Source organism: Staurois parvus, unplaced genomic scaffold (assembly GCF_062004578.1).
Source record: "Staurois parvus isolate SC_StPar_1 unplaced genomic scaffold, SC_StPar_1.0 ptg000205l, whole genome shotgun sequence".
NCBI classification, from domain to species: Eukaryota; Metazoa; Chordata; class Amphibia; order Anura; family Ranidae; genus Staurois; species Staurois parvus.
In genome coordinates, this window is record NW_028318001.1 from 7863044 (window position 1) to 7880678 (window position 17635).

The window sequence follows — 17635 nt, forward strand, 5'->3', positions numbered from 1 at the left end:
TTGTCTGCGTGCAAGAGTCATGTGTATTCTTACTTGAATCTTGATGTGCTTTGTGTATTTCTTCCAGATCTGTGCATTAATGCGGCATGAAGCTTTGTGCAGGAGCTTCCTGTAATAAAGACCGGTAATTGCTGCTCTCTCTTCCCCTACAGGGTGACTGGTCTTGTATCCACCCCCTCCTGTAGTTTTCTGTAGTGGGTGGGGCTAGCTGGGTCTCTCCAACAGCTCTGCCCACTGTACAGCATTGGTTAGGTTACAAATAACCAAGCATGGTGGTAAACACAACCTTCCAAGTAGGCATGTGGAGAATATCCTTGTTTGGAGATTGGGAACGTTTAAGGAGGAGTATGCAAGGGATTTTTTGAGCAGCTGAAGGAGGGAGAAATCCCTGCAGGGATATCCAGCGCACAAAGGGGAAAGCATTGTGGTGTCTATAGGAAGTAACCTAGTATATCCATCCTACACTGCAGCAATTTTGGCAGGTTCCAGGATATGTGAACCAAAAGTGTAGCAAACCTTTTATTAGGCATAGAAGGAGGTGAGCATACATCTTAATTGATTGAAGGATTCACGGAAAGTCACTATTTGATGTTTTTGATCACTTCATCACTATTATTGGACTATTATTTGAATAATGGGACTATAATTTTGATTCTTCTTTTTTAAATCACAATCACACAATTTGTATTTAATTATCTGTCAATATTTATTCTGATTAATTCGTTTTTGATTGTAGTCACTCATTATATATTTTATCTTGGTAGTTGGGAGCGCAACATTTACTGATATATAGAGAATATCCCTGTTTCCATGCAGGAAATTGTTGCTCTTGATGACTCAGGCAACACCGTCTTAAGTGGGTCTCCTCTGGAGAAGGAAACAGAGTTGGTATTTTCTGCAGATTGGGGTGTATCAAATAAATTTGTTTATTCATCACTTAAACCACAATGACTCCAACCCCCTTCAGTAATAACATACCACAGGCACCTCTGCTACATCTTTTGATGGGTTTTTGTTCATTGTACTTTTGATATTTACATGAAAGTTGTTGTGCTTGGAGTTCAGCTTTAAAAAAAAATGCACAAATGTAAAATGACAAAAAACAAGCTAAAATCTGTGTTGTCCGTATTTTATAGTGGTTAATAAATGCTCTTTGTTTTGTTTTTTTACCTTTATTTTAATGAGATCATTCACTTTAATTTAAAAGTACTTTCCCATTTTAGAAGCCTTTGATTCAGCTGAGTGCTTTTCCAGCATAACAAGCCTATGTCCACTAAAACCAGTAAAATCTGGCTGCGCTAAACAGGTTTATTGATATAAATGTCTATATATGAATACCTCGGTATGCAAAATGTTTTTGACAGATGTAGCAAGTGCAGTTATCAGTAGCAGGATGTAATTGATTTTCTTTATATGAATGCTGGCACAGCCTTCATTTGCAGCCATTGTATTTATTAAATAGGACACTTTAACACAACCTTTTCAGTGTTTCTGCAACTTTGTCAATGTGTTAATGGAAAAGATATACTAGGGCTACCCATAGACCAGATTTACCATTAGACACATTTGGTATGGCCTATAGATGGCAGAGTCAAAAAGGCAGCTTTTCCTTGTATAGTTATCATTCGGACATGTTTATCCATCATCACAAGAAACACAATTTCACATATAATCTTATTTACATATTATCAAATTATTCTTAATCAAGCTAGGACCAGAAAAAAAATATTGTGTGTGGTGAAACTAGAAATTGCCTTGGCCACCAAAGGCCATGAGCCTATCTATAGACACCAGTAATTAAATTCTGACCTGGAAGCTACCATTTCTTTCTGAAAAAGCTATGGAGCTCACTGTCTCACACTTCAATTCTTTAAGTCACTGACCCAGAATAGGCAAACAGATCAGAAATCCAAAAAGAAGTCAAAACTACTGCTCTGAGGTCAGTGACTCAAAGTATTGAAGCCAGAGGGTAAGGATAACAACCAGGCTCATAGCAACAATGGCAGCCTCCATGCTTCCTTCACTACCGGCTTCCTCTAAAGCCCAACTGGACTTTCATTTGAAATCGGTTAAATACATTCCAGGGGTATCAAAACTAAAAGTGTGCAAGGTCTAGGATTTCCTCTTCTGAGTCAAACAAAAGCTCTGTAATAAGTAAAGCTCATGCTCCAGGCTTTTTGGAAACCTGTTTCTGGCTTTACATGGTGTGCAGGGGTGGACTGACAACTCATGGGGCCCCCGGGCAATAGGGGATCATGGGGCCCCTGTGTCCTTGCTGAAACTCAAAAAAGCCTATGAAAAAGGTACCAGGGGCATCTCATGGGGCCCCCTACTGACCTACAGTGCCCGAGTTTCCAAATGGTCAGTCCGCCCCTGATGGTGTGTCAAACCTCTTCAGAGAGGCAGACCACACAAAGAGCAAGGGTTTTTCTCTTCAGCTAGGTATCAGGACACGGGCTCTTCTACCCAGGTTGTGGCTGCTTTCTAATGAAAATGAACTATAATAATAATACTGAATATTGTGTAAGCTGTGGTGGGAGGATTTCACTACATTCTGGTATTTATTTATGCAATAATGTGAAAATGTAATATTTAACTAATACTAAACATGATTTCTTCAACCACTACAGAAAAGAAGGAAGCCAACAGCGCCAGCATTCTTCTGAGTGAAAATGTAGCCATGACATCAGGTGAGATATTTACATAGAAGTTGTATCTTGTGCTGTTACTGTTGGAGCTCTTTGATGTACCTCTGTTTACAGCACATGGTGTGGCTTAATCAGCAAACCAAATTGCAGGACTGGGCATCGCAGTCCCAGAACATCCTGCCAGGGGTGTATTTACCACAAGGCAAACAAGGCATTTGCCTAGGGCGGCATTTTTCGGGGTGGGGGGGCAGCTCTGCCCCTTGATAGAAGGGACGGAAGAAGGGACACATGGGGACCTGGTGAGTTCTGAGAGATGCTGTGGGTTTCATGACGGTGTATGCCCAGCCTGACTCTCGTTCCTGGGGATGTCCGGAGCTGTGAAGGTGAGTGTCTTTTTCTTTCTGGGGGCATAGCGGCTGGTTTATGGGGGGCAGTGGTAGTGGAAGGCTCGGTTGGAGGGCAGGGGTATTCTTGGTCAATGTCAGGCTCTTTCTGGGAGGGGGGGGCGCCAATTTTTGTATTGCCTAGGACAGCACAAAACCTAAATACACCACTGCATCCAGCTCACTACGCATCATTGCAGTTGTAGATTGTTCTAACATCAGAATATCCCTTTAGTTCACCTGGGGCCCAAAATACATTGTAAATTGACATTTACTTTAAAGAGCAGGCTTGCACATCCCCTCGAGCCTGGAGAATCTAGAAACAGCAAGCAGCCTTTGTGGTTGCTGGTTTAGCCCCAGCCTCCTCTGTTTGACTGCTGGCTTATCACTGATAGATTACCTCATTAGCCATGAACCATAACCTGAAGCAGTGACCATCCAAGATGATACATTTTTTGTAAGACAGTGACCAGAGCCAGGCAATCTGCATGAGATGCAAAACATAGTGCAGTCCAGGAGTTGTCTGTTATTTAAAATAAGTTTCCATTTGTAATGTGTGTCAGGCCCACAAGTTTGCTTTGAGGAAAATGTAATGGTTTTTTTTCTGAATTTAGCAAAGCTAGAGTGTTTACTAGAAAACTTTTACTGTTTACTGGACTTGTTACATTTTTGGCTGGGATTGTGTTTTGACAAGCTAATAACTTGCTGGTCAATACATCTCTGAGTGTACCTCAAGCAAACAGGATTAAACATTCAAAAATGTTATTTAATTATTCATATATATGACTTTCTAACACAGATGGTGAATGGAAAATTTACTTGTCTGCACTTTGTAAAGACAGCCAAATAGAAACTCTGGACTATAATTTACAGTTGATTATCTTGTTTTATGGTGACAAAGGTCGGTCAAATCCAATCATTCTTGAAAATGAAGAGTCACCTGAAAATAAAGACTTACTAACTTACAAGGTATACCATTTATATTTTCAAACTATAATGCACTTTCAATAATTATTTCTTTTGAGCAGTGCTTCAATGTTTTTACATCATTGTATTTTTCATGATAATATTTGAAATACTGATTTATAATTACTATAGAAACTCACTAGATTTTTGTAAGTTACATTCCCTGTCACAGTTTGCTGTTTTCAAACTCCTGTCACTGTCTGCAGCTGTCTACAGAATCAGTCTGCTGTTTTGCACCTCGGTCCCATGGCTGTTATATACCGTATTTTTCGCCGTATAAGACGCACCTGACCATAAGACGCACCTAGGTTTTAGAGGCAGAAAACAGAAAAAAAAAATTCTGAACTAATGGACTGCAGACACAGTACAGGAGATGACCAGAGACTGCGGACAGCACAGGGATGACCAGAGACTGCGGACAGCACAGGGATGACCAGAGACTGCGGACAGCACAGGGATGACCAGAGACTGCAGACAACACAGGGATGACCAGAGACTGCGGACAGCACAGGGATGACCAGAGACTGCGGACAGCACAGGGATGACCAGAGACTGCGGACAGTACAGATGACTGCTGACCTTTGGGGAAGTGGGGAGCGGGTACCTGAATTTGACAGGTACCCGCTCTTACTTCCGCAGAGTTTTTGTTTGATCTTACCTGTTCCTCGATCCAGCCGCGCACTGTCTTCCGGGCTTCTGTAATGGCGCTCGGCATGACAGCCGGGTGCCCAGTGCGCATGAGCGAGAAGCACTTGCGCTTTGTGATTGGTCCGGCAGCTTCTGGGATCTGTCATGTGTCCCAGGTACCGCCTTACCATTCACATAGCGCACCGCTTCTCGCGCATGCGCACTGGGCACCCGGCTGTCATGCCCAGTGCCCATACTACAGAAGCCGGGAAGACAGCACGCCGCTGGATAGAGGAACAGGTAAGGTCCCGCTGCAGAGCTGAGCGGCCGGCCCGGTATTCTGACACGGCCGCGGTGGAAATACCAGACCGGCCGCTCCATATTCGCCTTATAAGACGCACTGACATTTCCCCCCCAGTTTTGGGGAAGAAAAAGTGCGTCTTATACGGCGAAAAATACGGTATTCATCTTCACTTCAGAATTCCCCAAAATTGTCCCCTAGGTCTTTTAGTGTCCATGTGTCTAGACGCTCTTGCACTTCCCAGGTGGTTCTTAGCAAGATGTGCCCTTCATCCCTTGCTGAGTTCTCTGGTGAATATAAAGCAGTTCCTTAGACTCTACATTTCAGCCCTCTTTAGGGTTTACATTCACCTGGTGACACAGAGACTCCACTACCTCTGTGACATTCCCAAATGATTCAGATGTAGTACTCCCCTAACCTCCAGAAGCACATTTAGGACCTCAGAGACAGGATGGACTAGCATTGCATCCTTGGCAGTAATGGAGTGATATGTACAGATGAACACCAGCCACTTTTTAGATCAATCAAGGAGTTTCTCCATAGAGTTTTGATCCTCTTTCTCACAATTCTAGACTTCAGTCCCAGGCCATTTTCTAGATATATGACTATCAGCTCTGGGCAGTAGTCCCAGGAGGATTAGACACACAACTGCATTCTCTCAGGAAGGAGACTATATTTATAGTCCCCAGTGGGGGGAATCATCATATAGAAAAATACAACGAATAGATAAGAAATAAAATAAGTCAAGATTCACAGGTACAGACAAAAAGTTCAAAAGTTGCTAAATGTGGAGCAATATGTTGAAATAAACATTTGAAGTGAAATTCCACGATTTTCTATTTGTTTTAAATGCTATTACATCTGTGCAAATAAAGAGCAGTTTTTACTGCAGTAGTCACCTTCGGCCTTAAGCTGTCCCCCACAGTATTTTTTGTGCAAGATGTCACCAGCATCATCCAACCCACTTCCTCTGAGCCCAGACTATCATGGACCTACTCCGCTGGAGGCGATCAGTCACACGGCTCACATGGCCTGGGCTCCCAGTACTCTTTTACTGAGTGGAGCTCATGCATCATTACATGAGCACCACTCAGCTCAAGAGTAAGGACTGCCCACCACTGACACCAAGAAGCACAAAGAGGAAGGACCACTGATGCCATGGGACAGCAGGATTAAAAGCATGCATAGTGTGTTTTTTTTTATTTAAATTGGATCCAAAGAAGGATTCACAGAGGTTAGGGAGGAGCTAAAGTTCTGATTTAAATGAAGATGCCTTTTTTTTCTAGTTACATTTGTCAAAAAGGTGGATTATTCAAAGTATTTCATGGGATTTTTGGACTTTAGACTTTTTGTTGGCTGTCATTGATGATATGATGTAAAAGTCAGGTGCTTCAAAGTAGATTGAAGACATTTTCACTATAAAGCACAACACTTACATGACAGGATTTTCAGAACTCATGCACACATATACTGTAAATATATTCTTATTCATAGTTACTTCTCAATGTTTGATACTTCTTAATGTTTAGACACATTACAAAGTAGAACTTTGAATTGAATAGATTCGGAAAGAGTTAGAACGCTTGTTGGGACAGCTCTGATGAGATTTTTCCTTACTTCCAATCACAGATATACATCGGGCCATGATACTAAATCTCCTCTGTCCTGTTTACATCACCACGCCAAAAAATTAGAATATTCTCTCAATAGAGCTGGCCATACACTGGCCTATTTCTCTGAATCGGCTGAAATTCTAACAATGGTTGGCCCTGCTGGCTCAAGAAAAGCTGGGCCAAAAATTGTTGGTCCAATTAGTTGCAACGATGTCCAAGTAGTGGTTGTCGTATTACAAGAGCCTGCAGGAGAGTGTCATCCACCCACACTGTTCTTGTGAGTGGAGGAATATATTAGATTTCTTTTGCAGTTTGAACAAAAGACATCTATTAGTGTGTGGCCAGCTTTATTCAAGAGAACAATAAAACCCTGACACAGGATCTAAACCTTCATGACCCTACCCAAATCTAGAAAATAATGTTGGGTGGACTTCCATCATAATGAGTTGATAACATCTATGTCCTCAGAGATCTTACTGTTTTTTTCTGGCTACTTGCAAGATATTGTTATTTACTGGCTACTCTCATTTTGAAATGCATTGCAAAATTGTATTAGCTTCACATGTTATATTTTAAAATTCTCTTCTCTTGACTATTTCCCTCACTGAAACAATTTGTTTGTGAACAAGTTGTGGAAAAAGTGTTTGTTTTCATTCCAGTTTTGTCCTTGAAGCAACACTATATCATATGCTACATGTACATCTTTTTCTAGGTAAACCTCACATATGATTTAGGAGAATTGTTTAAAGTGAGACTGGGCCTTGAGAACAGGCAAGAAGACCTGGGGCGGTTATCCCTGTACCACTTAAAAATGCAGAATACAAGAACCTTGGATACGTTTAACCAGTCAATAAATAAAACACTTCCTCTTTCATTAAGCGGAGACAGATGGATTGAAGTCCCAGTAGAATGGCCTCTAAAAGCCTCCCTTTCTGGTATGTTTTTAGAATAAGCTAATATCTATTTAATTCTAGACTCTGTCTAAAATGCAGAGCTACAAATATTGGTAGAGGGAGATAGAGTTCCTGTAAGATGTGCTTTACAAGTCTGGAGTAACAATTGCAAATGAAGATGTTCAGGAAGTACATGGTACATTTAGTTCAGTTTTAATATTTGTCAGTCTGGATATCTGTTTAGCTATCTTGTTACTAATGATGGCTGTACAGTAAAAGCATCAATGGACGGAGGAATATATGCAAGTGTTGAACAAATTAGAGCCTCTTGCACTTTCCATTTAATAGCGTCAAAAGTATTCCTCATTGTTTTAATATATTTTTCTACATGTAGAAAAAATATGTCTGCTGAAAAGTCCTTCCGAGCTAATTGCAGGGTGAGCAGGGAGTGTGTGTCAGAATTGAGAGCATGTCTGTAGGAGAGGAGAGGGCGAGTATTGGAAGTGAGAAGGCAAGGGACGGGGTGCATTACAAGTAAGCAGCAGAAGGGAAGGTTGGAGCAAAGGATATGTGCTTTTTTGAAGAAGATCTCAAAAGAAGAGAGGATTTGTCACCAGGGAGAGGCAGAAGGGAGCTAAGGCAGAAAGCATTTGAATGGAAGTTTTATGTATAAATTGATACTGTACATCTGTGTCTGTTATTGTGTTGACCCACACAGTGGAGTTACACGAGAATTTGCCTCACAGCACAGTGAATGAGGTAAAGCTCTGCTGACCTCCAGTATCCAATCATCTGCAAGCAAAAATTTGTTTGATGGGGCCTTAAAGTTAAACTCCAGGGAAATATAAAATACATAAACTAAGGTGGAACTAAACTCAAATTTTGAATATTTGCAAAGCTAGAGGGAATACACTGTATAGAAATACTAATTGTGCCTAAGCTGTACCCTCAAAAACATACCTCTTGTCTGGAATTCCTCTTGAAAAACAGGGAATTTCCAGATTAGGAATGAGCTCCCGGTTCAGTACACACACAAGTTCAGACCAAACTTTGGCTGTTTCGGCATTCATCCAAACTGCTGACGTTTTGCTTGTTTGAAGAGAAGCATTCACCCACCCACCCAGTGTCTCTATGTCTGCACCTAGCCCTTAACACTAAATGAGCACTGATTACATATTTTTGTACTAATGGACTGGTAATCTTTATATGCCAGCACTGCTTTGTAGTTAGTGATGGAGAAACCAGAACTGCTTTAGCTTTATTGAAAGAGAAACCAAACCTGCTTTATGGCTAGTGATGGAGAAACCACAATAGGTAGGTGCTGCTCAGATCGGCCAATCTGTGCCCACTGTCAGCAACACACTGGTGTTAACTGAATAATGTAATAACTAAATCAATGAGAGCAATAATGAGCACAATGAATCAAACAAAAATGTAGTCCTGGTCAAAAAAATCTCCAATACCTAGAAATGAAAAAAGCCTACTATAAATAGAAGGATGGTTCAAACAAAAGCTAGGATTATAATCTATGACAGCCAGTTTACTGAATAATTTTACCATTGTAATGTTTAAAACTTGTTTCCTCTCAGAACTGATATTTATAGATCTTTTATGGACTCAATTTGAATCATTCACTGGCATATTGCTTGTCTCTGAACTCCAGCTTTTAGGTCTCTCAGTTGGTATTCCTAGCTCTGCCATCTCCTGCTATGAAGTTTCACCCCTCCTGCTGTGGCATGCTGAAAGTCACTTGTTCTCTCCAATTCTCTGTAATGTAAAATAAATGGAAAATCACACATGAGCGACAGGCCCTCAGAACAGTTCTGTAGGACTAACTCGTTATTTACATTTTTGTTTTTCATTAGTGAAATACGCACAACAAAAGTTTCAGTGTTAGATAAGAGAAAGAGAGAATAAAAAAGCAAATTGATTAATAAAGGACATCTATTAGAGGATCTCTTGACTTGCGTCTGAGAGGATATTACATCAAAACGATAAGCAAAGAAAAGCTAGGCACATGATACAAATCAATGTGTGCGGTAGAAACTTTTAATGGAAAACTGTCACTGCTCAGCCTATGAAAGTTTCATAAACCCGGAGATCAACCCTTTCCATTGAATGGCAGCTGTGAGCTTTGATGAACACTATTGATTTGATATCCATGAAAGTCAGAGCCTCAAGAGTGTTTGTCTTAGGAAGATACACTCACACCTGTCAGTGATCTTCTCTATATATCACTAATATACAAGCACTGGCTGAAAAGTGTCAGTGCCTTCGGAGTACAACATGTAGCTGACAATTATTTCTTAAATCCAGTTTATGAGTAAGAATGTTCTTGTTTTTTTCCTAAAGACCAACTGCACTCTGATCAGGTACCAGGGTCTTAGCTGGAATTCCCCTGACCCAATGTAATTTCTTATCGTGTTGTTATTAAATTAATACTGCCTGCCAGAAACACAGTATAAAAAATCATGTGAGTGTGAACAGCATAGGGTTTAAGAATTTTGTAAGGAAGAATTGACTGGTGGTGGATAGTGCTGAGCCTGACCCAATAATATGTGCTCCCAGCTTATTAAGCAGTGATATTAAGCAGTGAAAGTATTAACACAATGATATGTTGATCAGCTAGAAGAAGCGTTTGTGTATAGCTTTTAATAATTGCCAAATTTATGTCTACTGTGTCGTCCAGATTCAGTCTGTTCCAGTTCCTTAATGCCTGCATTATTAACCAATGTGTTATTTACTTTGCATAAAAATGTCCAGCATTGTGAATGCAATGAATGCAGTATCCTTCTACATTCATGCAGAATCATTTTCTCATCTAGATGATTTGTTTTAATCTTTGCTACAAAAAGTAGTCCTTAAAGGAAAAGTACAGGCAAAGCTCTTTTGGCTGTACTTCTGTGGATCACAGGAGTGCAGTTCGTTCTGCACTCCTGTGACCCCTTTTTCAGCTGACAGCGGGCTGACATCACTCAGCCAGTCCAGTCTGTTGAAAGATCCTGACCTTAAAGTCAGGATCCACCCCAGAACCTGGAGTGACACCTGGCTCAGCCTCTCAGCGAGCTGCTGAGAGTCTGAGCCAGCCGCTTCCTACCTCTCCACAGCCCAGCACTGTCCTCGATTTACACATGTGATGATGTTTTTCATGGGGGGTTTTCTCAACCACTGTTTACTTCATACATCATATAATTTATTCATTGTGGGATCAGTGATGATGCAGTGGACAGTGATTTAGGTATGAACATCCATACCCATTTAGACATTACTGTAATGCTTTTAATTCATGGTCACCGAAAGGTTTTATGTGTTATCCAGTTTTTCTATACAACTTTTTTCTATACAAGATCGGGACGGCTTGAGGAGCCTCTGATGATATATGTGATCTGATTTGAGTTATATGACTCTGGATGGAATTATATATATCAGGCATTTGTTGACCCCTATAGTCAAGGGGTCAAAGGATCTGGTAAGCCTCCAATTTGTCATCACAGTGGTGCAACATTCACGTTGGTGGTTATATTGGAATTAAGATTTTCAACTACTCAAGGACTGTTACATTTATGTTAACCTTATATGCACTTTCATTTCTGACAATGGTTCACTATTGAGCACTTCTTTTTTCCTGTCCTTTATTGGATATATATTAATTGTATATCATTTATGAGAATTTTTTATTTAATTTATACTTCACTTAGCCCAACACTAGATATTTATTTGAATTTGTGATTTAGAGAGGATATCATGTTGATGTGTTTGTTGCTTTGTACACAATTAGGTTTGGGTATTTGTGCGGTTTTTCATTTATTATATTTTTCTATTTATTTGCAGTCAACAAATTTTGCTAGCTGCTTTGTAATTTTAGGTTATAGTCTGAGCATGTATATTAACCCTGTCTTTAGTGGGAAAATAGTGCCCCTTTTTGTTGTCAGTGGTGTGAAGTGGCAGGAATAATGCCTGAAGGGCTGGATAAAGGCAAACAAAGAGCTACATCCGGCTCCAGGGCCGCAGTTTTGAAACCACCACTATAGAACCTTAGAGAGATTGTGCTGTGCTGCCACCTAGTGCACACCTCAGTGTACATTCTAAATAAGATCGACATTAGGCAGGTATTTTTTTTTTTATTGCAAAAGAAACAACACATGTCTCTTCTGCAATAAAGAGACCACATTCTCAGAATGGTTCTTTTTTGCCCACTAGTTTCACTTTAACTCCCTACTAACCCATGATATCGACCCTTAGCATTTAACCTGCCCACTAACATTTAGGGTCTATTTGTAAATGTTTTCACACAAGATTCACAGATTAAATGTGTGTAAATCATGGGTGCAAGTTGGGTGAATCTTATGTGTAAACCTTTATAAATTGACTCTTTAAATTTAACTGTTTCTTTCCTAAAAAGTAATTTAACATTTAATCTTTTAAAGGTAGTCCCCTTACACCTAATACAACTAAACTATAACTCTTTATATCTAAACTATTTCTAACTATTCTTTTTGCTATTGGCTTAATTTTAAAATGAACTCTTCAGCCCTAAAATGAACCCCAACATAAACCATAACCTACTCCCTAATGCTTAGTAAGTGTCCTTACTAACCTTTCTGGCACTGAAACTGAAGCACTGCCATACAGAAATGTGTTAGTGCATAAGGCCCCATTCACACTGACGGTCCGATCAGGTCCACCTCTTAGTTTTTTTTTGCAGTGGAGCGGACACAGACCTGTCATCCATTTGCTCAGCAGGGATCAGCGAAGAGATCCCCCGCTGAGCAAGAGGATCCGACGGTTCCGCCCTATCTGAAGGGATTCCCTAAAAACAATAAACAAACATTGAAAATTATAATAAAGCAAGTTGCCTTTAATATTATAGAACAATACATAGTTATACTCAGTAGCCATAGTACTGCAGTCTGTCTTTTGCAAGGGTCATCATCACATCAGTGGAGCTAGCAGTGTTAAAATAGGTCCCGAGGGAAAATGAGATTTCAGTGGAATTCAAGAAATAAAAAGATTAAAAATAATGTAATGAAATCAGTTGCCTTCCTGTAATATTATTATGCTGGCTCATGAGACTTGCTGCTGTATCACGACCAGCATTTTATGAGAATTATAGCTACAATTTATGTGATCCACATACACAATCGTCATAAACCTCTGATACATTATCTTGGGTTTGTTGAAAAGCATTTTACTTACACACTGACTGTTAGATTATTTCAGTGCCATAAACGTATGTGCACCCCTTCATGATTTTTGTTTAGTATCATTATACCCAAAAGTGATATTTACCTATACCAGGGGTCTGCAACCTTTAAGACATAAAGAGCCACTTGGACCCGTTTCCGAAGGGAAAAAAAGACTGGGAGCCGCAAAACCATTGCAACATTTAAAACAAATCCGACACTGCATATATTGCAAAAAGCGCTCTGGTCATGAAGGGGGTTTAAGGGCCCAGTAAGCAAAGGGTTAATCAGGGCCACAGTGTATCGTCATAATCACAATCATAGCCTGGTGGGCAACCTTTTTTTTCAACTGAGCCAAATCTCGCCAAAACCACGACTGAAATTTATTTTGAGAGCCACATTTTTAAAACTGAAAATACATCCCCCATATAGTAATTCATCCCCCATAGCAATTCATCCCCCATAGTAATTCATCCCCCATATAGTAATTCATCCCCCATAGTAATTCATCCCCCACATAGTAATTCATCCCCCATAGTAATTAATCCCCCATATAGTAATTCATCCCCCATAGTAATTCATCCCCCATATAGTAATTCATCCCCCATAGTAATTCATCCCCCATATAGTAATTCATCCCCCATAGTAATTCATCCCCCATATAGTAATTCATCCCCCCTATAGTAATTCATTCCCCATATTGTGTCAATTCACTTACCTTTGCTCCGCGCGTTCCTCTCGCCGTGTTCCCGCGCCGTTCCGGTCTTCAGGGCGGACTGTGAGAGGAGAGGAGTTCGTCGCGCTGCCCCGCCTACATCCTGACAGCCAATGTTTGCCACGCTCCGCGGGCCGGATTAAAAGGTCCGCCGGGCTGTAGTTTGCCCATTGCTGGGCTAGCTGCAGAGTCCTGACTTTTGGGGTGGCCGCCCGAGAGGAGGGAGGTGAGCGGGCGCCCGGCACACAGAAGAGCCGCATTAAAATGTGTAAAGACCCGCGGCTTGCCGACCACTGAGCTACAGCAACCCTATTGCCTGTCACCTGGTGGGCAGTGTGCTCCGGAGCCGCAGCAAAGGTGAAAAAGAGCCACATGCGGCTCTGGAGCCGCGGGTTGCCGACACCCGACCTATACTGTAGGTGTAGCCTGGTTGGCCAAGATATCCTCAGGTCTCGTATGTGTCTTAGATGATCCTATAACAAGATATTTGTCCCATAATCCCTTACTTTGTTCTTTTCCATCTGGCAGTTTTCGGTGTTCCTGCACACCTGTGCATGTTCCACCCCTTTCTGTTCACTCTCCATAAAAGAGTAAATACATAGCTTGATTTTCTCTCATTTAGACTGGTAATGACCTTTTCTCTGCCAGCTAGGTCTCCCATTTTTCACTTCAGGTGGCTGGACTATATTTTACATTTTCTGCTATGTTTCACTTACAGCTTTTAAAAATTAGTAAAATATCCCCCTTTTCAACCCATATATTTTCTGAAAACACAGCAGTTACTGTAGAATTAAAAGATGGTACTGCTGATTTTGTATATTCCATGTTTAGCTATACAAATGTTTATCAAATCAATATTTTCGATAAAAATATAATAAAACCATAATTAGCATACACAATTACAACAAAACTGTATTAGACCCCATGCACAGAGATGTGTGATTTTATGTAGGGTCGTATTGGTTTCTAGGATGGAGGCAGCCCCTGCCAATGTGACTTCTGCTAGCTGTCAAAGGGAGGATGTTAATGAGTATAACCTCAGCACAATGCATCATGCTGAAGGTGTTTATATACTGACTGTGGGTGGGAAGTGGTTAAAGTACATGTATACACAATAGTAAACATTTCATTTAAGCTTTAAAGCTGAACTCCGGATCCCAAAACATTAATTTAAATATAATTCTCAATAGCCACAAAAAGATATAAACCTACTTTGTGTGCACCAAATGCCATTTGGTATTACATTTGAGTAGCAAGCAGTAGCAGTTACACCATCACTGTGCTGCTCATAACCTGTTGAGAGTGCAAGGGTAATCCAAGAGCAAGGTCAGGAAAGAAGCCAGGTCAGTAACAGGATCAATGATGCACATCAAGACTGGATCACAGAAACAAGGCTGAAGACCATATAGCAAATAACTAGTGCAGATTTCAGGTTTAAATAGGCAGCTTTGCATCAGTGGTCATTGTAGCAATTGTGCACACAGAGATGGCGCGGTCATCCATCTGGCTAAGGATCCTCCATCTTGTATCTCTCTCCCTCCAATCCCCCCTCCCTCTCTGTTGAGTGGCACGTGGTCTCTGTGTGTGTATGCTGATTTCAAAAGGCATCAGGCCCAGCTGGAGAGCTTCATGGTTATAAATCCCAAATTAGCTGGTGCCGGGTGTCTGCTAGCTTCTCAATCTGAAAGGATCGTAAAGCCAAAAACCAGTCCTTCACTGGGCTTCAAAGACATTCCAGCTAGTCGTAAACCAGACTCACATTTAAAACCCCACTTTTCCATATAATTTTATATCTTAAGGTAGGAAATAATTACATAAACATAAAGCATATAGTCGGATAGCTCAGTTTAATACAAGTCGCCTGATATCTTACACCCCCTAGCTGAAGTCTACAGGAGAGCAGAAAGCATATAGTTCTAGCTGAAATAGTGAACTATGCCATGTTTGATATCTAGACGTTCAGCAGACGATTCTGCATATTAATCTACCCTTGGATAGAATGTTACATGTACATAGGGAAGGTTATTGCCCTGGTATAACTTGTGAGGGATTTTGGTTCTAGCCTGAGTCCCCCGTCTACAACATCCTCCCAAAATGAAGCGATTGGTTCTCTGCTTCAAGGAGACACCCTGCTGAGTTCCTAGAAAAAGGCTGTTATGCTTGGAGCAGAGAGTTAAGTTGAGTTGAAGAAATATTCCTTTTAACATTGGAATCAACTTGGGAGAACGGCACCCTTTTGCTCTGAAACTTGATCTGCTTAACCCAGGACTTTTGGTAAGTACTCTACCTCTCTAAAACGTCTTTCTGTTATCTCTTTGCTGTGTTATTGCTCTCTGTATTTATATATATATATTGGCTACATCTTTTTCTGTAACTATTGTTATTGCACCCTTTTGACCTTTTTAGTAATACACCCTATTATCTGAAAAGTGTTGAACTGTTTCTAAAGCTCTTTAATGTAAACTAAGAATCCCTGTCTCTGAAGAGCACTACTGAGTGTTTTAAACCTCTATATATCTCTGCCTGTGGTGACAGTGGTATACAGACGATTATTCAAACATCATAGTGTTATTGCTAATATTGGCGAGTTTCCTCCTTTTCTCTACAAAAAGGTGGTGGTGGCAGTGTGAAGGGTTAATTGCGTAATTAACCTGACCCAGTAACAATTGCTCTCAGGCTGCAGGTACATAGATTGTGGTCCATTAGAAGGAAAATCTTTGTGCAGGGTGCAGCTGAGCCTGGTATTGTTACGGAAGTGACATCGTGGTTTTAGATTGGCTAGTCCTTCGGTCATGAGTTGGTGAGAAGGGCTGGGGGTCTGACATCGCGATCGTCACAGTCATGCATGCATTTGTTTGTGTGTGCATGCTCATATAGGTGCAGTCCATCTTCTATGTACATAGAAATGTGTGTGCATATGCCTATACACACATACGCATTAGCCGGACAGCCTATCTTGGCCCGACGGCTGGCAATATTCCTGACAGGACCAGAAGACCTACCCATTACTCACTTCAAAACTGTTTCAAGGTACAAAAGATCTAAACTCTAAATAATATAAAAAGCTCACAGCTCCATGTAGGTTGCAAGACCGTAGATTCATTGAAAATAGGGGGTTTTATTAAAAGAACTCTATTAATTTCTGGTTTTCTCCTAACTGTATTGTAAATTATGTGCCATCTAAAACCAATATTTTGGGTTTATACGTGAAGCTGAAAGGTTGGATGACCTATGGACTTTCTGTCACTGTATCTGGTTTTTGATTCTATGTACTGTACTTCCTCCACCCAAGGGTTTCTTACTGACCTGGTGGTAGCAGGTTGGTGGGCTTGGGAGCTCAAGTATAAAATTTTTGCAGACATTGTCTTTTCAAGACAGGAGAAGCTGTTAGGTGACTATACCCACTGGCATGAACAAAAAAATGTGGTTTAAGATGTTTGGAGGCTATCCTAAAGCAAAATATCATGGAAGAAATCATTTACAACTGATGTAGTCTTTATTTTCTTTAAAATCCCAATAATTTGTTATACACTAGAATTCCAGGAATTTCAGTGTTGAAGTTTAAAAGACATACTGAGTACTGTTTGAAACATAAATGACTGTTACTTGTATTTGTAGCTGTTACATATTACATCACTTTATACACCACTGGCCTGCTGGAGCAGAACGATCGACTAAATATTGGTATTTGTGTGCATGGAAAACATGGAGACACCGGACACAGATACCTAAAATGGCAAAGTTTTCTAGATGAAAATGGAGATGAGGTAAGTTAGATTACACCAAATGTAATGATATTTTAGAAATGAGCATATTCTATAGTAAAGAGAATGTAATAATGTTTATAAGAGACCAGTAGTATTACCGATATATCATTTTCTCTGGTTTATGAAAGCAAGTACATTTATTTGAAAGAAGCACAAACATATAGCAACCTAAAGGGTAACTCTACTTTTGTAGATACAAAAATATGACAAATACAAAAAATATTATGGTATATGCATTTGCTACAAAAGCCATATTGCAATTTAAACAAAATTACCTTTCCTATTCGATCATCAGTGCTGTAACTTTCTGTAAGATTCAATGCATTTTGGCACTTTGGAGGTGCTCTTCAAACTGTTTGTGTACAGAAAGGCCCCAGAAATTTTATTTCCTGCTTGCATGATTAGCTCACTTTTCCTACAAATCTGCATAAAACATACTGTACACGTCCGATTTTAGGCACCCCCTGTATTAGAAATTTAAGTTTTGGTGAGATACTCCCCAAAGGTCAATTACTTCTAAAGGGATGCAGACACTGCAG

The 17635-nt window shown here is 40.3% G+C and overlaps 1 protein-coding gene across 1 annotated transcript in view; it reads left to right on the forward strand.

Annotated features, from left to right (window-relative positions):
- LOC149461351 (lipoxygenase homology domain-containing protein 1-like) overlaps window positions 1–17635 on the forward strand; it is a 392516-nt gene that overhangs the window by 325160 nt on the left and 49721 nt on the right. The window contains exons 49-52 of the mRNA XM_089678445.1: window positions 2631–2690; window positions 3831–4000; window positions 7251–7473; window positions 16948–17096. Of these exons, the coding sequence (XP_089534571.1) occupies window positions 2631–2690; window positions 3831–4000; window positions 7251–7473; window positions 16948–17096 (602 nt within the window). The remainder of the gene's footprint in view (window positions 1–2630; window positions 2691–3830; window positions 4001–7250; window positions 7474–16947; window positions 17097–17635) is intronic.